This window comes from Sardina pilchardus, chromosome 21, assembly GCF_963854185.1.
Source record: "Sardina pilchardus chromosome 21, fSarPil1.1, whole genome shotgun sequence".
Lineage (NCBI taxonomy): Eukaryota > Metazoa > Chordata > Actinopteri > Clupeiformes > Clupeidae > Sardina > Sardina pilchardus.
Window position 1 is genome coordinate 10,706,357 of NC_085014.1, and position 22,530 is coordinate 10,728,886.

Below are 22,530 nucleotides of genomic sequence, written 5' to 3' on the forward strand. Positions count from 1 at the left end.
CTGTTTTGTAACGTCGAATCAGAATGTCATTTTAACATCTGCCACTGGACTAAACAGGTTACTTTTCTTTACAAAAGAACAACAAGAAGATCTTTTGTCGCATCCCTTGTAACTTATCTTAATAGGAACAATATGGATCTATGATGTATGTGTTAAGTGAATGGAAATCTCCCACTGTATTGTGGTATACAAGAGCTACATTGAACAGTTTGAGAACTATTATTGAGAAAAACCGTATATCAGGTAGAAAGGCTCCCTTGTCCCTTTACTTATTAAACACACATGAAAACTTCAGGCATTCCCCTTAATGCAGAGACAACAATATGTTTTCCACTCAGAACATTTGGTCAGACACTTAATGCCTTACATCTATGTGTAAATGGTGACAATTATGGGAAAAGTTCCTTTTTCCAGATTTACAGTAATAAGAGAGAAATGGCCGCACAAACCATTACCATCAGAAGCAACAATGGCAGAGTGGTGGCCACCAGAGTATATGATGACAGGTTTTTGGGGGGGTTGCTAGTTTGGCTCCTCAATGGAGATTCAGCAATTCAAGACAAGAGACATGAGACTCAGATTACAATACCATGTTTTATTTCTCTCCTCCCTTTCATAACATATTCATATTCATTTTTTTGGCATGTTCTTCATCTTCGTGGTATTATATCTTTCTTTCTTTCTTTTATTTCCCCATCAAGTAGAAAATTGTGCACAAATAACAAAGAGAGTACAAATAACAGAAGCAAAATAGACACAGTGATAATACACAAAAATGTTCATACAAAAAGCACAATTAAGACTACCGCAATCGGCTCCAATGTGACCAACTGATCACACTGGAGAGACTGTTACATATCATTGTCATAGTAGCCCTTTGACTTCTACTAAATGCTTAGGTAAGGACAAGGCCCATGGGGTTATTACAAGCAAAAGGTTAATTTTCACTCTTTTTTTTTAGCCCTTTGACTTCTACTAAATGCTTAGGTAAGGACAAGGCCCATGGGGTTATTACAAGCAAAAGGTTAATTTTCACTCTTTTTTTTTATTTTTTTTTTATTATTTGAAGGCTACAATTATTCAACGGTTTGCGCAGTGTTGTGATAGAGGCACTAGGTCTTGTATCCTTTATACAATGTGTCACAGGTAACAGGACATACAAATGATTTTACTAGTCTAGAAGTCTGACCACATATTGTTGTCTGACCGAATAAGCTCACCAAAACACACATTCATTATTGGTAGTTATCCTGACAATCATGGACGGTGGTGGACAAAAGAAAACCAAATGGCTAATAAAAGCTACATGATACTTTGCCCTATTACCTGCCTTTCTACTCTACAGACAAACAATAACATGTGTGAGCAACGTCAGAAGGCATTCATGTTTAGTGACAGAAACAACAGCACACAGGATTGTTACGGAGGAATGTAGGCCTGCCCAAAACTGGGGCAGATGCTAAGCCTATGTGATTTATTTCTCTTGTTCAGGATCTGTTTGTAGATGCATTGTTGGAGTGGAGAGGTTCTCCCAGGCTGAGTTGCAGTACCAGAAACATCGGCGACAGCGCGGTGGGTGGGTGGGTGGATAGAGGGATGGGAGTGAAAAGGCTACGGGACAGAGAGAGAGAAAGAAAGAGAGAGACTACTGCAGTGCTTTCTTAGCGGCAGCCTCCGCCTCCTGTGAAACAGAAGAGAGAAACAGAGGTTAGTTTGGCCAGTGCAGGGCTGATCTACAGAGTTGAGGTAAGACTGCAGTTCAGGTTAAATCCACATCCACATGAAAGTGCTGTGGTGGATATGTATATTTTTTCATAAACACATCTGAAATACAGCACATCATTTCGTTTTATCTGATACCGTTTACTTGTTTCTGAAGGTGACCATACATTTGAAAATGATTCTGTTAATTATACATCATACAGTGTTGGCCTAAGAATATTTTGAACGTTAAGATCAGGGAAAACAACAGTGATGGACTCAACACTTAGAAAACCTAGCAACAGAGAAAGGGCGAGCGGAGCAGAGACAGACCATAATTAGCAGCATTAACCAATAGCGCTGCAGAGATAGCAACACATCTGGCACCATATTGCAGCACTATATGTTCTTTATGTGTGTGTGTGTGTGTTTGTGTGTGTGGGCGCGAGAATGTGCGTGAGAGAGAGAGAGGAAGCATGAAAATGCTCACAGTGACTCCTGCATAAACAATGAGCTATAGCAGGTGAAAAGAAGGAGGAAAAGCCAGAAAAGGCCTTTCTTTACCGCCACAGCTCATAATGCCCCACCCACTGCAATACCAGACTGAGCAGTCAGGGGGCAGCAGAGGGCTATGTGACTGCGGGGCTTGTGAGAGCTTATAGTCTCGTTCTTACACTCACACACACACTCTCTCTCTCTCACACACACACACACACACACACACACAACCACATACTCTGGTAGTGGTGGCAGACAGACAGGCAGGATGCTGGGCCTATTGATGCATGAGTCTTTATGAGGCACAGCTTAATTAACGATCTGCCTCCCAGTGCTAGACAGAGGCCTTACACACAAACACACACACACACACACACACACACACACTGTCTCTCTCTTTCTCTCTCTCTCTCTCACACACACACACACTTGCCCAGTTCTCTGTGGGGACAAGCAGTCTCCCAGTAGGCAGCGGTCTGGTCTGCCAGTTCCCATAGGGCCTAATGCTGCGGCTGCCAGGACTTGTGTCCAGTTCCCTTCACACTGCTCTGATCACACACACCGCTTGGATGAAGGACTGCCACGGGGAGGACTTTGTGTGTGTGTGTGTGTGTGTGTGTGTGTGTGTGTGTGTGTGCGCGCACATTCGAGTGAACACATGTAGGCTACAGTATTTGTCTGTGTGGGGTTTAGCATGTGTCCACATTGTATTCTAAAAATTAGCTTTGCGTATGTTTGTGGCACAGCCTCTCTCTCTCTCTGTGTGTGTGTGTGTCTGTGTGTGTGTGTGTGTGTGGGGAGGGAATTGGGGAACATTCCACACTGCATGAATAAAAGTGAACTGATTCGAACAGACAGTAATACCCTCACCTTTGACCCGGGCGGAGCAATCAAGCCTAGAAATGCATAGACAATGTTGTCTTCTCTGGCATTGAAAAAGTCCTCGTAGTTCTGAAAAATAAAGCAGAGAACGCAGACTGTTACTGTAATGGAAAAAATCACAATAGGTTTTCCTTTGATTGCTTTAGCTTAGCACGCTCACAGAGAACAATCAATGTGTTAGCAACTGTAGTAGATGATCAGTGATTTGGAGCGTGTAGTCAGTTTGTGTGAAGTGAAAATAAATGTGTTGAGTGAGCTCAGTTGCGTGCTGTTCAGTAGCCGGTGGTAGCATTAGCAGACCAGGAATTTGTCTACCTAGGTGAAAAGAGACACGTATTTGTGTGTGTGTTTGCTTGTGTGTGTGTGTGTGTGTGTGTGTGTGTGTGTGTGTGTGTGTGTGTGTGTGTGTCTGTGTGTGTGTGTGTGTGTGTGTGTGTGTGTGTGTTCAGACACAGCAAACTCAAGTTGTGTGAATTGGGTGTGCATCCATTCTCTCACAGCAGGTGTGTTTGTCCTTCACTATTGTCTGTGAAATTCAATGCTGCTGCAGGTTTTTCATTTCCACTTACACAGATACAGTTTGTTACAAACCCAGCTGTCCAATTCATACTCATGCAGGGCTAATGCAAGAGTAAAGCAAAATACACTAAACAAACACTGAATAAAGTCTCATGGACAGATAGTTCTAGCTCACGTGCTGGGATCTCAAATACAACCAGTTCCTCTTTACAGCTTCAATAGCAAACAAAGAACTGGCTGAATAGCAGCTAGCTTCATACTCCATATGCGGGCTATTAAGAAAGATTATATTGAGAAGGATGTTTGTGCTTCTTCTAAACCTTGGCATTGCCTTGAGTAGGATATTCATCATGCCATGAGTGATGTGTTGTTGATACTTGAAGTTAAATTGATTGAAGATGCTGCAAGGCTTGCATTTTTTGAATACTTGCTGTAAGCCACCACATAAAAAAATGCCACTGGCTCTGCAATCAGCAGCTAAAATTTCAACTGACTAGCGTACTAGCCAAGCATGAAACGGCTTAGAACTCAATCATTCTTGAGAATATGGAGAATCGGTGTGAAATTGAATATGGGAAAGACCAGCTATGCCTGGCTATGTTGAAGAAGAGATACCCAGCCACCTTTAAAATATTGTCAGCTAAGAATTCACAAGGTGCAAGTGCACTTTTGAGGAAAAAAAACAAAAACAAATTTGGTGCAAAAACAACTACATGCCAGATGGATCTTGGTCGTTCTCCGCTGACAATGTGTAAGTGCAGGAGACAAAACCAAGATGCAAAAACATTATAATAACGGAATAATATAAAAAAAAAATATATAATATCTCTACACACACACACACACACACACACACACACACACACACACACACACACAGTAGGCCTATATGAACACAAAGAGATCACAGGTGATATTTATTTCTACACACACACACACACACACACACACACACACACACACACACACACACACACAGTAGGCCTACATGAACACAAAGAGATCACAGGTGATATTTATTTTGGTGTCTTGGACTGACCCCACAATATCGCTCATCATTGAAGATCTGAGGAGGCAGAGGGTTCCCCGTAGTGGGTCTGGATTCTTCCGGCACATTCTCCCGCATCCATTTCCTGTTCTCCTCACTGTTGGCGATATCACACTCCTCAAACTGGATCTTGTTGACCTCGAAGAACCCCATGACATCCTGCTGCTGTTTCTTGATCTGTGGAATGCAATGTAGGGTAAGAGATGGGGGGATTTTACATTGACACAATATAAGAAGACCCAAGTCACCAGCCACTCTTCTCTCAAACCTTGCGTGTCAGTTTCCCATACATGGATTAAGTCTAGTCCTAGACTAAAACCTCAATTCCATTCTAGTTTTGGACTGAGTATAATCATGTAGCCTACAGGAAACCAGCCCTATGTCGTATGCCCATTTTTTTTAGGATTGGTGTTTTCACCTCCTCACTGTGGCCTTCAAGGCTCCCAGAACAATCCATTCCGATCACACCCACAACTCTCCCCATCAAATGTCAGCTGAAAGTAGCTTTTGACCTCTGAGGATTTTCTAACATTATTTTAATGTTAACTTCAGATGTTTTGTACTTTGTTCAGCATTATGTACTGCATCACATTTAACACTTGTTCAGTCAGAAATTCCTATAGTCATTTAATAGTTGTAGTAGGCCTAATATCAGGTTGAAGTGCGTCAAGTCCAGTAACATTTTATGGAGGTGGCCTCATATAAAGGTCACAACAATATACTTTATAGCACTTTGTGACTGTTTTGGCTCTTATCTGAGGAGACGTGTTACAGTTGAGAGGAAGGAAGTCGGTCTATTTTTCAGTGCTGAGCCTGACTTCTTCCTTTCACCACATGCTGTGTGAAGCAATGGCGCCTTTCTACCCTTCTGTGGTTCCCTTCAGTTGTGCGCTTGTGTGAGACCTACAGATCCGCATGACTACATCTCCCTCATTTGCAACAAATAGAAACACAATAGGTATAGCCCCTTACATTTGCTCACTTCCAAGTTTGTTTACCTTTTTCACCGTTTACAAACAGCTCCGGCGGAGCGTCTCTGTGCCAATAAAACATGACTACTGAGTTCATTCACCATGAGTCAGGATAGGTTGGCACATTTTGGCGAGGTTTGTGAACGGTGGTTGAACATTAATCTGCAGTACTTTCACTGCTGCTGTAACGTAACACCTTTACTCCAGCGCCTGACCTCGTTCTCTCCCCGGCCCGGCCCGGCATCAGCCAGCCGGGGGTTAGCCAGCCCAGCAGCAGCAGCGTCACGCTGGATAAAACCATTTGCAGAGGAATGCGAGCAATTATTATCATTACGATTATGGTAACGCCGGAGCAACCCACTGGCCTCCAGAGTTGCGAGAGAGGAGCCAGGAAATCCTCTCATGTCAGCGAAATACTTGGTGCTTCGTTTGTTTTATTTATGACCCGATCTGTCCCATGGAATGCAGGGAGATGAATGGCCTCCTTTTTTTTTGTAATCTCTCTCTGCTCCGACTTTCTCGTTTTTTTACAGAGAGAGGCAGCAACAGAGGGGGTCGGGGTGGGGGTGGGGGTGGAGGGGTAGACGAGGCAGAACGCAGCAACAAAAGCCTGTCTGTGACACCCTTCAACCTGAAGATAAAGCGGGAAACGACAAAGAGGAAATGGTGGTTTGACAGTCTGGGTGTGCTTGCTTGTGTTACCAAAAATAGGAAGTCAATGAGGAGTTACCAGCGAAACAAAAAGACACGAGAGAGAGAGACAGAATAAGAAAGCGAGAGAGAAACAGCGAGAGAGAAAATAAACAAGAATATAGAGATGAGGGTAGAAAGTTCAGGTGGGAGAGGACTCCATTTAGAAGGCGCAGAGAGCTCTAGAAGCTAACAACGGTTCAGGCACTGCAACGCACAGGCCTCATGCACCTCTGCACTTGGACTCAGTGCGAGGGGAGAGGAGTGCCTGACTCAGAGAAGAATGCCCTTAGAAGGAGAGTCGGAAGCCGGGGCGATCTGCCCACGAGGCTCGCTCCTGGGAGGAGGGAGATGGTCAAACCCAAGCCAAATATGGCCAGCTGAGAGCGCTCAAGCCCGTGTCAGCTCAGCTGGCCCGGCTGCCGCTATACTCCCAAACAATCACCCAAACAGCACGGGGAAGAAGGAGACAGACATCCCCGCACAGATGGGTGGAGGGTGGGGGAAAGCACACTTAAACACCACGACCACGTCAGCTGCAGCATTTCAAAGGTTGCAGGTTGCAAGTGCACCGGGAAAAGGGCAGGAGGGCTGGGTGTGTGCACAGCCAACGATCAGCATCCTCTGCTTGCCAATCCCATTACTCCCCAAAGACAAACAAATTAGACTTTGCATACTGGCTTTTAGAAGGCAAATATTTTCCACATGTGAGTCCAAGAGGCCGGGCCGCATGCAAAGCTTGCTAGGTTGATTACGTTGATGTGTGTCGGTGTGTGATGAGGCGAGAACTTGCATGGAGGAGAGAAAAAGAAAGAAGGAAAGAAAGAAAGGAAAACGGGTGCTGCTGCTGTGTTGCACTTCAGTTGAGGAGGGTCTGCTGGGAAACGGAGTGACGCTATTGCGCAACATTTTACTGTGAAAGGGTGCGAGGACAGGACAGCTTTCTCCTCATTTCTGCTCTCTCATTCTCTCTCTCATTCTCTTCTCTCTCTCTCTCTCTCTCTCTCTCTCTTGTTCTCAAGGACCGCTGTCACAAAACCCCCATTGTACCAATGCCAAGCTAAATTAATTTGGAAGGGAACTATGCCAAGCTCCATCTCCCACCACCTCTCTGTGAAACAGGTCTCTCTCTCTCTCTCTCTCTCTCTCTCTCTCTCCCTCTCTCTCTGACTCTCATATTCACTATTTGTGTTGCCCTATAAGATAATTGCCATTGTGCTTCGTTTATCCTATCAAATTGGGTGGGGAGATAAACAAGGGGCAGCATTCCTGACAGAACATTTATCCGACTGCCTGTGGAGCACCAGTCCCGGATGTCCCGCTCAGTATCTCTCTACGCAATTATTTACTGTTTAGTAAATCAAGAGTCAAAGTCAAAGATGTGGTTATACAGTTAAACTAACTGTAAATAATTAAATAAAACTCTTCCTACCAGGAAAAGACCCAAGTGAGTTCATGTGTTAATGAATGATTCAGAGTTTTCATATGAAGCACTTTGCATAACCTGTGACCATGTGAGGACAATTTATACCGCCCCACCCTTTTAGTACACCAGACAAACTACCCTTTTTGATCAAGATAAGACAGCCATAATCTACATGGTGTGATTCGCCCAACAACACAACACAACAACCGCGTCGGGCAGTCTTTCCCCATATCCCTCGCTGAGTCACGTCTCTTGAAACGGATTTATCAACAGAGCCTCTAGGCCCGACTGCAATCAATACCCATCAGTGGCTCTCTACTGCCCAGCCCAATCGATTCTCCAGTCTGTCTACTGGCTGTGCCAGTACACAGACCAAAGGGGTCAGATTATGGCCAATTAGCCGCTTAAGAGTTGTAAAGAGCAGTCGGATCGTTGGATCGCAGGCCTCCTAAGTGATGTCTTGGTAGTTCTGAAGCGATTCTTCAACAGTCCTATCGGGAAGTACCTTTCTTCTGAAGACCGGACTGGCTCAGTTAAAGATCTAGGGCTTAATGTGTTATTTCCCAAACTTTTCTTCACATAGTAATTAAAGGTGTTCACACAAAATAAAGGTTTTTAACTATGTGTCTCCCCTCCTTCCAACCATTAGTGACAATCTGGGGTGTTAAAGTAAAACCAACATGCAGATTTAGCATCAGTAAATTCAGGTCAGCCATGCACACACACACACACACACACACACACACACACACACACACACACACACACACACACACACACACACACACACACACACACACACACACACACACACACACACACACACACACACACACACACACACACACACACACACACACACACACACACACCAAGTCAGATTATGGCTTACGTGAGCCTTTCAAGTCATCTGAATTACAAATGTGCCTGCTAATAGCCTTCCATATTCACTGAACTGAGTGTCAGGGCCCTGACCCCTCTCCTAGTGAGGTCAGACTCAGACTCCTTCAGTGTGACACAGACCTTGCATGGGCTGCCAGCAGGGTGACATCATCAAGGCTGAGTAAAATGGGACCTTGTGTTTTCAGCATGTTTGGGTTACACACCCATCTTTCTCAGGGCCAGCATGCAGGTCCTGCAGAGAAACACAAACTTCCTCTCATGGCCTACCTTCCTCTCCTCGCTGTCTGGCCCTCTGCTCTACAGCCAGGCTCTGAGAGCTTGGATACGTGTGTGTGTGTGTGTGTGTGTGTGTGTGTGTGTGTGTGTGTGTGTGTGTGTGTGTGTGTGTGTGTGTTTGTGTGAGTGTTTTTTTTCTGTCTCAGGGGCCTGTATGGATTTTGGCTTTAACTCTAACTAAGGGCTCTGGGCTTGAATGTCTGTTTTGGCCATCCAGTATAGTGCTGCAGTCCTACAACAACAGCTGACTCACGCTGACAACAGAGACGGCTCTCAGCAGCACCAAAAGAAAACAGACCTGATGGCTCACACAGCTGCATGTCCATAAGACATAGGTAAAGGTTTCAAAGAGGGTACAACTATAACTCAAATAAGATCTTTATGGAGGGCTACTGAACAAAACAAATAAGTTTTTAAGCAACTCAGAACTAGGCCTACAGTACCACCTTTTACATCACCTGCTGCTTGTCAAGGTTAATAATGTATTACAGCAATGTGTTGGGACAGGAAGCATTTAGGAATAGGATGGGATAACAGATGTGGAGCTCTTTAGTGATTATGGCTTTCTGTATGTCTGCTGATTCATTCAGTGCTACTTGTATCTCCAAAATCAAAGCTGGAGGAAACAACAGTTCCTGTCTTACTTACGTTGCTTGATGTACAATTTCATTTTTTTCTTTATCTGAGAAGTTGGTTTACAGACTAATGACACCTCTGAGGATTAAGAAGTAAGGGAACAAAAGCAGCTCTGACATCTTGTTCACTGATGTTTAGAACTGTCTGCAGTTCTTATGTCAGTTTGCAAAGACAATCAAAAACTACAATCAAAGACTAGAACATTTTGAGCACTGCCAGCAGTCTTCATAATAGTAAGATCGGTCATTCCATGTCAAATCAGATTGCAGGTTGTTGCTGCACCATCCCTGTTATTTACAGATAGTGATAGTATATACTCAAATCCTGTCTTTATTTTTACACCCCCTGATATTACTTCAGCTTGATAACCTGAGAACACATTATCTGAGAAGCATAATGTTTGGCCATTAATAGCTTGAAAATGATTATGCATAGTCAGTCCAAACATGGTCTCAGTATGACTGAACCATTAAAAGTTTGCTTTTGGTTTTTTACAAGGCCCTGGATGGGGGGGGGGGGGTATTAAGGGTATTATAAATTCACTTTGTTTGTTGTTGTGCCAATATTTGAGTTATTCGCATATAATGGGCACAAAGATTTTGATGATGAAATAAGGGAAAGTTGTCTTTTTCTGCAATTTTCTGTCGAGACTAAAATATCATGTGGGTCAGCTAGTAGGAACTTGACAATCTTTGCAGAAGTAACTCAATTTGTGGGCATTTAGTGTACAAAGTAGGAGTGTTGTACCATAGATATAATTACTTTGAGTTCCCCAGGAACAAGATAGTTACACAGGAGCAAGAATGAATTTCAAAGTAATTAATTAACTATAAGTGAATTGATCTATGAGGGTAACATACAATTTGACTTTATACACCATTCATGATTACATACTGAACTGTTTAGGTTCCTACTAGCTACAGTACATGCCATTGTTGTCCTTTGACCAGAAATTGCAACCACAGTACAACATACTGACTGGTGTCATGTCATGTGGTTACGAAAATATGTTATAAGACCCTCAATATCACTCTGTTTTGCACTATGTTCCTAATCTAGGGCCATATATAAATCCAATGTGCATGCAGTAAAAACTTTTGATAATGATTCATCCAGTATTGAGTATCTTCAATCTTAAAAAATGTGGGCAGGTTAGGAACAATACTTTTTCAGATATTAATATGCAAACATGGCTCCCACGATAAGGCGTTAATAGAAGCCTTCATTACTGGACCTAAACATTATGTAGACAAACTTTATCCACATATCTGAGATGGGTCTGCAAACATTTTCCTGGAGTCTGTCTGATTCTACTCATAATGACTCTCTCTCACTCACTCACATACAAAGAACCACTCATGTTGACTAGAACAAATGTTGGAATCATTTGCCTATCAGGCAAATATACAAACTACACAAATTATACAAATGCCAGGCACGGATACCTACTAAATCCACATACTCTCAGTCATGCAGTATGCCTCAACTCTAAAATGTTTTAGTCTGATCATTTTGCCGCAATATTCACAATCTGTAAATATAGCATCTAAAAATAAACATGCACTGCAGATGACTTTCACAACGACAAGAAATTCAAAGCCACCAGCCAGTCGTCTGAACAAAGCGTCTCAAGATCCAGATGGCCAGAGGACAATATCAAATTAGGCTCATCTGAAGTTTTGGTTTGGTCGGGCCTTAGCTATCTAAAGCTATAACACACTCCAGATCTGTGAACTGGGGTGTAGCTTTTCCCAGTCCCAGCCTCTTCCTGTAAACACACAGAGTGATGTTCATTGCCCTCTGTATGCAGTCAGCTGGAAGGAGGACAGCTATTCCTGAGTCTCTGACCGCTTCCCGGCTGTATGTGCTGCACTCCAGGCAATTAGGGCTTGGTTCTGGTTAGACAGGACTAGGCCTGATGACACTGCAGACTCTACACACCAATGGTGCACAAGAGGTTTGTCTGTCTTTCTGTCTGGCAAACAATCTGCTCATCTGTTCATCTGTAAATATGTAAATGTATTTGTATGGGCAGGGGGGAAGCCTGAAGTGCTCCCTCTACAAGGCCAATGAGGACAGGACACAGTTCAGTCTGCATAAGGCCAGCAACATACTGAAATCTTCCACACGTCTCAACATTGTGACGATCATAATATGAATATCTAAGTATTGCCCAGACACTATTTTAAAGAAACAAGAAAGAGAACCCCCTAAGGAGGTTCATGTACACTTCCATTTCAAGTAGACCTACTGCATTTACGCAAACTCCCCCTATTTCAGTCACATAAAAATAGGCTGCAAGCGTAAGCTGCATGCGTAACCATAAGAACAAGCCACATCATTTGTATTCGTATCATGTTTTTTTCATCCCTTCCAGTACGTACATTTATAGTGTCTGAGTCAAGTTATAGAACACTACAGAGGCAGACATATGGCCTCCAATAAGAACCAAATGCATGGCATCCTTCTAGAATCTTGCCATATGGCCCAGGTGGCTATATAGGGTGTGATGAAACCAATGAGCTCAACACTTTTGTTTACTTTCCTGTAAAGCCCCCTATAGATCAGCTGTCCATATTGGAGGCCAACTGTTAATGTGGTCCAGTCCTGCAGCACATTCTTACAGATGTGAGACTGTACAGCTACCCAGGCTCAACTTTAGTTGCGGTTGTGTGTGTGTGTGTGTGTGTGTGTGTGTGTGTGTGTGTGTGTGCAGCCTGTGATAATATTGCTCCCTATCAGCTTTTTCAGTTCTTTTTTGACATTCTTTTTTGCAGTGGCATTTCTGCTTCTGGACTGATTAAAGTCCCTCAGGCCTCATTTTGTGGAGTTGTGCCCCCCCCTCCCCCAAGATTGATGTGTTCAGTCGGGGTTATGTAACAGGTCCTCTGAGCATCATAGTGCTGCTTAACTCCCAAAGTTAAGGGAGGAACCAGCTGGCCACGAAAGGTTGCATCACAACTTTCAAACATCACTACAGCTATCCCACACCCTGCAACGTTGGACATCCGAACCACTGCTTTAAAAATTGACTTTTGCTACTTCAGTCTCACACAGAGGTGGTTTGGACTCTCCAGTGTGTGATGTTCTTTATGCTGTAGGCCTATGGTACTACAACACTACTAGGCAGGACTCAAGTTACAGTGACAGACACACAGCCTGATCAGGAAGTAGCTTAGGAACTGCATTGACTTTCTGCCTTCACACCTTATTTAGAGTCACACATAACTAAGCAGGTCGTTTACTGGCTGACTGGTTTACAAGAGGAGATAGAGGCTGATAGATGGAAACTATTCTCTCTGTTGAAGACCGACATGGAGAACTTTCTTGTGATGCAGAAACACTTATCAGAAAGATTGTGGCTGGCTTAATATCTTAACCAGTATTGAGTCCCAATACACAAGAGCTACTGTGCAGGAGTTTTTCCACATGTAAAGTTGCTCAGATCTGTCCAAAAGGCAACCGAACACTTGGCTTTAAAAACATTCTGTTTGCAACCAAATGTAGAATCGCACACAGACTGCTGCTTCGCTATTCCGCTATTTTACATGATGGTTCAGCAGCAGTTCGTTCGTTCTTGCAATGAAATGTGGTGTTCCCTCTCTCTTATCAGGATAAGAGTGAATAATCAATGAGTCTTTGAGTGAAGGTTCTTACCGATGTCGACCCGGAGGACGATGCTATGTAAACTTTGATCACCATGTTCTGCAAATCCCTGCGCGATGGCGAGACAGTAATCCCAAAAACACAGAGCGATTGCAGACAGCAAAGACAACACACTCGCACTGAAGCGGAGACAGAAGGTATAGCCAGACAAGCTCCTGCGAAAATTAATTTCTCGTAGTAACAGCTGCAATCTGTGCAGAGCCTTGAGTCCCAACCCTTGATGGACTTCAATATTTTCTTTAGCCTCCGCCTCCCTCCCCCAGCACTCCGCCCCCTCCCCGTTTTCTACGCTCCAGTCTCCGTCATCCGTTAGTGGCCAAAGTTTACCATCACCACCTTCACCCAAATGATTACAATGCTATTGCCAGTGGGCTAGGTCTTACAACAGTGGCCTCATTGTGAATCGTTCAAATCACGGACTGAGATGATGAACAAGGCAAACAGAATCCGACGAGTTCAAAATGTCACCCCTAAATGTCATCTTTGTTGTAATAACCATGCAATAGCCTACAACATTGTATCCTATCCTAACACTGTTTTTTAAAAACGGTTTTATTCTTTTAAAAAAGAAAAAAAAAAGAAGCTGTTTCTTCTAAATCCTATGAATTTCAGCCTAATCGACACACATCTGTCAACAACCACACGGATGCTTTTCACGTTATCATCCGAGAGGGCATTGTTCAGAACAGCCATGATTCTTGTTACCAGGGGATTCGGCATGACAATTTTACATCGAATCCTAGTCACTGTGGTTGGGCGCCCCTTGGTGGCGAAGAATAGAAACGCCCCCAGTGCAACATTGTTGCACGGCCATGTGAGCAAATATTCCGAATAAATGGGATACTTTTATATTCACTGTAGCGTGCCATTCGAATTGTCAGGTTCTTGGTGTATTCTGGTGACTCAGTTAGTTTTATATCTGTCGCGTGACTTCATGCACGTACACAATGGCTGTTTCTCGAGAACACTTCTTTGACCTACGTTCCATCATCATAATGTCGACATTCACCATCAATGTATTTCCTCAAATGTGAAATTTTCATAGCTCTGTCCATGTGTTTTATCTACGGGACATGCACGGTATGTGTGCTGAGGGTTAGGTTACGACCGCGAGTCTCCATTCTGCAGACCATTTCAAAGAGGTTTAGGCTATTCTTCTCTCACTAGGCAGAACTGTGGCCACCTACCGGCGTCATTCCCTCTTTGCGCTTGTAAAGGCTTTTCTTCCCTAAATGAATTTAGAAAAGCCGACTAACAAGAATATGACGAGCAAGAAGGGCGCCATTTTGGACGAAGGGCAAGATAGCAGAATGGCACTTCCTTGTGCGCATTCTTTCATTTCAGCAGTTGTTGTTGATCCGTCATTGACATAGTGAATTAATAAAAAAGACAACTGCTTCGTGTGGCAAGCATTTGCGACTAAATGACCTCAGGTTCAGGATAGCTGCTGAAATGGATATTTGTTTGGTTCTAACGACATGTGCAACACATATTAGTTAGCCCATTAAATGCTATTTTTCCTTATAACCATCTCTTCCCTCCATTGCAATAAACATTTCGCGCGTAAAGAAAATACCGGCTAGGATATTCCCCTTCATCTTGGGCTCTCACTGGCAACTGCTGATTGGCCTAGCGCACATCAATCACGACTTAGCCGCACCCCTCCCCCCATTCAACCACTAGCTTTAATGTCCCTGTGTGTTTACTACAGTACTTCGTATAAGGAGACATTCGCCTTTTACATGCAGTGAACTCTTTGCAACAAAGCAGTGCTTTTTAGTATTATTTTAAAGAAAACCCTTCAGGAATCCACAATGCCCAAGAGAAAGGTATGTACTTCACTATTTGTACGGTTACTTTCAGCTTCTGAAATCAGAGAAGCCTAACCAGCTATTGATAGCTCGCTATTTATTGTGAAGCCATCCTCACAACGAAGTCTTAATTATAAACGCGTTTATTTACAAAATTTGGTGTGACGCGTAGAAACACATTCTACTTTTAAAATGCGATTTTTCCCTGACGAAATCAGCAACCACCGAGCACTGGTGGCGGTAAAGAAGGCTTTCTTAGAGCTGTGTAGTCCTGCCTGTAGGGTCTGAAGTCTAGCTGGGTCTCCATGCTGGTAAACCTGAAGCAGCCATGCTTTGCAGCTCTTGGACTATCCTCTGTGTGCAGCGTCCGAGAACAAACGCTTACCTAATCGACATGACCATTCACATGACCCCAAAAGCGGCGCCATAATTCGTAAAAGAACATAAGGTTTTACTTAGAGACGTTAAAAGCCAGAAACAACGTTGTAAAAACCTATAAATTTATATTTTTTCTCTTTGTTCACGTCGCCAGATGGCTGTCATTACGCCTTTTTCTCGCCAGGTGGCGATGTAAGCGTTAAATTCGGCCCCTCCCCCCTCTCCCGGTTGCCCTCCCCCAGCGGCGTGTTAAAAATTCCGGGGTTGGTTGAGTAGAACGGGGGATAGTGTTTGGGGATGCAGAAGGTGTCACGATCCCTTTGTGCATTCAAATCCCACCCGAAATGGGGCTAATACAATGCGACGCTAATAACTTATTTACAGACCTCACACGCATCGCTATATTAGACCTTTGAAACAGTTTCTAAACGGATTATTCCTGCACTAAATTCGTTGCAAGACCACGCTAGCCTATCAGGTGAACTGTTGTAGTAGCCTAGGTCGATTAGGTGTGTTGTGAATGTCATGCATTCACATGCACAAACTTTGCAAATTCACCATGCGCTGAGATTTTTTTTAACAGAAAGAAAACACATGGTGTAGATTTATAATAATATTAAAGCCTACATAATGCAAAAGTACTGTCCATTAATATTTACGTTGTAATGTTTCTCTCTTGCCACAGGGAGCCAATGGAGAGGCAAAGGAAGAGGTTTGTGTTCTCTCACCTGTTGGAGCTGCATGGTTTTGGCCATTGTTACAAGTTTCTGTTTAGAATGACATTTGCAGTGGTAAAGTGTGCACACAAGTCAGTAGCTACTGTTTAGTAATTCAGTAATTAATTAGCAATTAGTTAATTAATTACCAATTGGGTAATTAATTATAATACATTTGTAATGAATTAGTAATTAGCAATTACTAATAATCTAACGTTGTGTTGTCTAATCTTGTGTTGTCTCTGCAGCCTCAGAGGAGATCTGCAAGATTATCCGCGGTAAGAAAAATGAGCGTCCCTTGCGATATCTCCCTGTTCCCATGTCTGTGGCATTTAGAAATGTCTGACGGCTCCTATTTCATAAACAGTCATTCTCTATTTGATGCGATTTGTATAAGCAGTAATGTTATTACATTTGAACTGCTCCAGTTCAGCACGTTGGTATTAACAAATAGGCCCATTTGCATGTGTTTCTCTGACTGTCCGTCCTCAACAGAAGCCTGCACCTCCAAAACCTGAGCCTAAGCCCAAAAAGACAGCCAAGGTAACCCATCCTCAGAGCCTTTTCATACATGCACACATGCACACACACAAATACATGTGTGTGTGTGTGTGTGTGTGTGTGTGTGTGTGTGTGTGTCTGTGTCTGTGTGTGCCTGTGTGTGTCTGTGTAAGTAAAGTAACTCCACACTTTTGTGGAGTGTTGCCCCACTTTGTCTTGCAATTTCCAGGGCAAAAGTTATGTTGTATCTTGTAATCAAGTAACCAGTGCCATTGTAATGGAATTAATAGATGCTTACAAAGTTATAGCTGTTTTTTTCTTTAGAAAATACATTCATGTTGTTTGCATAGTCATTACATTTATTGCATTATGATTCATTGCAATACAAATATTTTCCAGATGCTCAGAAGACATTTCTCATTGAAATGTAGTCTGTGCTGCATAAAAGAGCAATTAGGCTCAAGATGATAAATATAAGAGAGTAAAGTGTGATATATACTGTGTGCCCCGTGTGCATGAATTCCCATTTGAAGCCACCATAGATCAACCCAGATCAGGAACCTGTTGATGTGTAATGAAGTCTGAAAGGTGTGGTTTCTACTGATACTGCCCCTAGTGGTGAGCAAAAGACATGAAAACAAATGATCTCAAAGTGTTCAATGACTGTTGTTTGGCCACATCTGCAGAAGGACAAGGCGGTGAACGACAAGAAGGAAGACAAAAAGACCAAGGCGAAAGCCAAGGAGAGCACAGAGGCCGAGGCGAACGAGGAGAACCACGCAGAAAACAACGGAGAAGCCAAGACCGACGAGGTTTGTGTGTGTGTGTGTGTGTGTGTGTGTGTGTGTGAGAGAGAGAGAGATCACAACCTCCCGCTGTATCATTAGTAAGCCTCTGAGTATGTCACACAGGGCATGTGGGCCAGGCGTGTCTAATTTCACAAATGGTATTGAGCGAGTGGATGATAGGAAGAGGCACTGAGACAGTAACACATGTTTCAGTTGTGCATTAGTGTTTCTTATTTTAAATCATCCCCTGGCTTTGGCTTTTACAGAGACACTTCTGCCTGAGATAAAAAAAAAAAAAAAAGTTGATACTATTTACAAAGTTTAAACTGATATTTCAGCTCTGCCAGATAACTGGTTTTGCGAAATAGATTGTGTTGAGAAACACTAGGCTACTTGTTATACTTTTGAAGTGCCAAAAGAAAACATTGCCTCCCATTAGGGCTTTTGGCGAAGCCTTTAAGTTCTATGGAGTGTATGTTGTGTAATTCTTAATGCATTTTAATCGTAAGTATTATTGCATTGTAATGTACTCTTAATGCACTAATTTCCCCATCCCCCTACTCCCCAACAGGTCGAGGCAGCCCCTGAAGAAACCAAGGAGGAAGCCAAGTCCGAGTAACAGCACTGCCTCCTCTCTCTGTTCCCTCCCTCTCTACTTTTCCTCTGCTCCCCCTTCTTCCTCTTCTCCCTCTTCCTCTTCTTCTTCTTCTTCTTCTTCTTCCTCTTCTACTCTTCCACTTCCTGCCTCCCTTGCCGACTTCTCTTCTGCCCATGCTCAGTCCCAGGAAAAGCCCGAGCCTCTCTTGTGTGGTAGCCCCGACTCTCTAAGGCGTATTGATTACAGAGGAATATTTTTATCGATGATTTTATAAGTATCAGTACAGATTTTTAGCACAAACAAAAGAGAAAAAAAGCTAATCGTCGGCGCACACACAGAGCCCGACTTTGCCGCTATCATATCAAGAGTCTGCGAGCAAGATAAAAACACACAACACACAAAACACACAGAAAAAAATCCTTTTCTGTTATTTTTTTCCTTCTTTTTTAAAAAACAGCATTCATGATTGTTGATAGCTTGTCTGGTCTAGAAAGAGTGTAGCTGCGTGTAAAGAAGAATAGTGTGTGATGTCCTCTCTTAAGTTTGCAAGCCGTCTCCCTTGCTGTAACCCCATAACGGTTTTAACATGAGTGATATATCTCTCTCTTTTTTAATGACTTTTCATCTGTGCAGTGGGTTTTTCTGGCTTATTCGTCTCTTGTCCAGATTGGGGTTCATTTTTTGTTTCATTTCAGTGTATTTGTCCATAAAGAAAGAGGAATAGAACATCTGACAACATTCCAAGCAGTGTAATATGGAACATTGAGTTGATGTAACTCTGGAAAAAAAAAAAGAAAAAAAATCCCTGCTGAAACAGAAAAAAAAATATTTTGTTAAAACAAACAAAACAATTCAAAGAACCAATACCAGCTTGTTCTAGGTCTCGCTGTTCAAAACGATTTTCTAAACAGTAATTTTTTTTAAGGATTTGAATTTCATGCAGGTGACCGTAAACCACTGATGTTCTGGATGTCTCTTAATAAAAGAAAACCTTGGAATTTTCCTCACTCTGTGTCAGGGCAGATTTGTTGTTCTGTTGTTGTTGTTGTTGTTATTGTTGTTGTTGTTGTTGATCGTTAATCCTGGGAAGAAAATACTGACATGACTCCTTGTAGAGACCTATTGGGATAGCTTCATACCTATATCGAAATAGTGGGAGGATGGATTTCTGATTAGCATTGGCTATAGCAGTGATAAAGCTTTATACACCAGGTATGACAATATGGCCCCATTAGTCTTGAATAGCACAAGGGGAGGGTTACAATAAAGCCAAGGTTATTGGCTCTGATTTAATCAGAGGAGCTAAAAGTGAGAAACGTGTGGCAGAATAATAAACATATCTTTCCACACGGCCAATGTTGTTTGATAGCTCAGGGCTAACTACATGTCCGCACACTACAGGCTAATGCAAACTGCTAACAGTTACTTACAATGTCATTAGGGGCTTATACAGGAAATGACACATGATCTGGTGTAATTGGCTTACAATAATAGCTGTATACTGCTCTAGCAGACGTGTCATCTGCGTTCTGTATCCTGCGCAAATGAACAGGAAAAGGAGTGTTGGCCACATGCACCATTTAAAGACAGAGTTTTTATAAATGTTTGTTTGTGGGTGTGTACTTGTGTTTGCGTGTTCGCTTGTTTTAGAGTTTTATTGTAAATGTGATAATGGAATTGAAGGAGCCGTCAATGAGATGCTGTAGAAAAAAAGAGAAAGTGTAGTTGACTTATGAACTCTATGATGTGTCACTTTAAATAAATAAATAAAAAAGACTTGTTAGAACTTCTTAGGGTTAAACAAATAAACTCAAACAGGACAGGAACTGAGAAACAATGCAAATTAGAGCAGTCAGACAACTGCAAACCTTCGCCCTCATCATGTATATTAACCAAAGTAAAAGCCTACCGAGGGTGGTGTGTGTGGGGGGGCGCGAAGATAATAAAGTGCTCAGCAGTTCTACTAATCACCCCTTCAGAATCAAACAGCCCAGACGTCCGTCGTCCACATTGCTCCAGGCCGTGCTCGGTGGGCAGCCAGCTTCCCCCGGAGGTGCTACCCAGCTGGGCTCTCGGCCCTGTTGGCACTGCCCCCGGGCAGGGCAGGGCAGAGCGAGCAGCGAGTGGTGATGGCATAAGCCTCCGCAGTGCCTGGGCATGGCCATTACTGAGGAGGGTGGGAGTGATGGCGGGGATGTTATGTGTGTGTGTGTGGTGGGTGGCTGGTTATGTGTTTGTGTCATTTTGAGGGGTAGTAGGGTGCGGTTGGAGTGATTTGCGTTTGGAGTGATGTGTGTTTGTCTTTGTGTTAGGGTTTGTGTGTTTGTGTGTGTGTGTGCCTCTTTGTGTGTGTTGGGGTTAGTGTGTGTGTTTGGGTTTGTGAGTGTGTGTGCGTCTGTGTGTGTGCGTTTGCGTGTTGGGGTTTGTGAGTGTGTTGGGGTTAGTGTGTGTATTGGGGTTTGTGTGTGTTGGGGTTAGTGTGTGTGTTGTGTGTGTGTGTGTGTGTGCGTGAGATGTGATGCCGTGCGTCTGTGTGTGTGCGTGAGATGTGGTGGCGTGAGATGTGTGTGTGCGTGAGATGTGGTGGCGTGCGTGTGTGTCTGTGTCTGTGTGCGTGAGATGTGGTGGCGTGCGTCTGTGTGTGTGCGTGAGATGTGGTGGCGTGTGTGTGTGTGTGTGTGTGTGTGTGTGTGTGCGTGAGATGTGGTGGCATGCCATGGCAGATGGGAAGACGTGGCATCCCAGAGAGGGGTGACAGACAAGACAAAGGCCACGGTGTTGAGGCGTGTCTCAAACACTCGCCGGCCATCCGGACCAGTGTGTGTGTGTGTGTGTGTGTGTGTGTGTCATTGGGCAGAGCTGAAGGCTGACCTTGTCTGTGCAAACACATGACCTCATCTCTCTCCTGTCTCTCACTGGACTCTGCTTGTGCAATGAGACTCGCCTCTCTGGCCTACTCCTCCTTTCACGACTTTCTCCCTCTCTCACACTCTCGCTCTCTCTCTCTCTCTCTCTCTCTCTCTCTCTCTCTCTCTCTTTCTCTCTCTCTCACTCACTCACTGTCGCTGACTTCCTATCCACACACTGTTTCTTTTTATACCTCTCCATACTCTCTCTCTCTCTCTCTGATTCAGATTTCAGATTGGCTGTGCTGATATGATCGTACTGATGTAATATTGCCCAAAGATGAGAACAAACGATTAGCTAAATATATACGCACACATAGACGGCGTATTCGGACATAGCAGTTCTAGGAACACAATTCTAAGAACAGCCCACTGCACATTCAGTTCTACTAACCACCCACCCCCAGAAGCTGTCTTTTCATTTGCACTCACTCAGGCAATAGGAACCGGTAGGAGAGCGTATGTGATGTAAGCAGGTGTGCCGCTAGGGAGGGCGGAGTTAGAATGATTTTAAGGGCCCAGAACTGACAGAGGGCCCCCAGAGGGCCCAAATTTCAAATTTTCAATTTTAATTTAATTTAACTTATAGAACGCCAAAACTCATGGCGCTTTACAGAGTGTTAAAAATTCAAAGAGAGCCCATGAGTAACAGGGACGAGGAAAAACTCCCTAGAATTGGAGATACATGTAGGAAGAAACCTCAGACAGATCCACGACTCAAGGGCCCAATCCATCTGTCTAGGGTCAGTTACAGTAGTACACTCTCTAGCTGCGACCCTGGATGTAAGCACGACGATGGAGTGTATTGCGCGTATAGTTTTTTGAGCACCACATACTGTAGGACAACAACAAAAATCAGCATTGAGGAGGCGTTCAGGAGTGCCTTCAAAAGTACTCATTCTCTTACCTTTTAACAGGAAGAAATTCTAGTGCAGAAAAGCTAACTCTAGTTAGCTAGTTCCCATCTTGATGATACATCCCCTCTTTGTGAAGGTCGTATAGTCATTATAGCGGCATAATCTCCACTCTGAAGCCCTTGGCCTCTGGGCTGTGAACGGAACAGTCCACCGCTACTCTGGACTGCTAAATAAATTCATTTAGGTAAGGCCTTGGCAGCACACCCCCCCCCCCCCCCCCCCCCCTTCCACAGACACACACACACTCACACACACACTCCATTGGTCTACAGGAGCCCACAGGTTTTTATTGCACTCCATTAACCTATTAGGGACGGCAACTGACCCGCAGGATACTTCTGCTGACCACGAGGAGGGGAGAGTGAACAGCTGATTAAGAAGCAGTGGCCTAAGGACGACCCAGCTGCTCACTCAAGCCGTAAATGGTTTGGCTCATTGCTGTCCTTTGCCCCCTCAGATCTGGACCGAGTTGGGCCGGCTATCACACAGCCAGAACTCTCCTCCTCAAGGTGTGAAGTACTGTAGGTGTGTAGTTTGCACAAAGGTCTGATAGAAGTGAGCTCAGTGAGCTTGTATTGGGGTAGAATACTGGTGCAGTTGGAGATGTGGTGATAGTGTGGGGTGAATTGGGGACAGTATCTGTGTGGAAGGCGGCTTCGATGTCTGGCTGGATTCGATTCATGGGTTCAATTCCCGCCT

At 43.7% G+C, this 22,530-nt stretch overlaps 2 protein-coding genes across 3 annotated transcripts; one reads left to right on the forward strand and one right to left on the reverse strand.

Annotated features, from left to right (window-relative positions):
• Positions 1-963: 963 nt before the first annotated feature.
• sh3bgrl (SH3 domain binding glutamate-rich protein like) lies at positions 964-13,447 on the reverse strand. Its single transcript, XM_062524774.1, has 4 exons — positions 13,208-13,447; positions 4,640-4,825; positions 3,070-3,150; positions 964-1,681 (listed from the first exon to the last, which is right to left on the reverse strand). Exons 1-4 carry the CDS (start codon positions 13,250-13,252, stop codon positions 1,646-1,648), a joined length of 348 nt encoding a protein of 115 aa, XP_062380758.1. The 5' UTR covers positions 13,253-13,447; the 3' UTR covers positions 964-1,645.
• A 1,439-nt stretch (positions 13,448-14,886) lies between these two features.
• hmgn6 (high mobility group nucleosome binding domain 6) lies at positions 14,887-19,015 on the forward strand. Of its 2 annotated transcripts, none has more exons than XM_062524483.1 (6): positions 14,887-15,045; positions 16,091-16,117; positions 16,370-16,399; positions 16,620-16,664; positions 17,309-17,434; positions 17,982-19,015. In XM_062524483.1, exons 1-6 carry the CDS (start codon positions 15,031-15,033, stop codon positions 18,027-18,029), a joined length of 291 nt encoding a protein of 96 aa, XP_062380467.1. In that variant the 5' UTR covers positions 14,887-15,030; the 3' UTR covers positions 18,030-19,015. The 2 variants fall into 2 exon arrangements, with proteins under 2 accessions (XP_062380467.1, XP_062380466.1); XM_062524482.1 differs by having other exon boundaries at positions 14,888-15,045; positions 16,617-16,664.
• Positions 19,016-22,530: the final 3,515 nt, after the last annotated feature.

Bases quoted from the DNA above. Each gene is read 5' to 3' on its own strand.
- sh3bgrl (XM_062524774.1), bottom strand. From the start codon at position 13,252: ATGGTGATCAAAGTTTACATAGCATCGTCCTCCGGGTCGACATCG. The intron at 4,826-13,207 runs GTAAGAACCTTC...TGCATTCCACAG, and splicing joins CGTCCTCCGGGTCGACATCG to ATCAAGAAACAGCAGCAGGA. The intron at 1,682-3,069 runs GTGAGGGTATTA...TCTGTTTCACAG, and splicing joins TTGCTCCGCCCGGGTCAAAG to GAGGCGGAGGCTGCCGCTAA.
- hmgn6 (XM_062524482.1), top strand. The intron at 16,118-16,369 runs GTTTGTGTTCTC...TTGTCTCTGCAG, and splicing joins ATGGAGAGGCAAAGGAAGAG to CCTCAGAGGAGATCTGCAAG. The intron at 16,665-17,308 runs GTAACCCATCCT...CCACATCTGCAG, and splicing joins AGCCCAAAAAGACAGCCAAG to AAGGACAAGGCGGTGAACGA.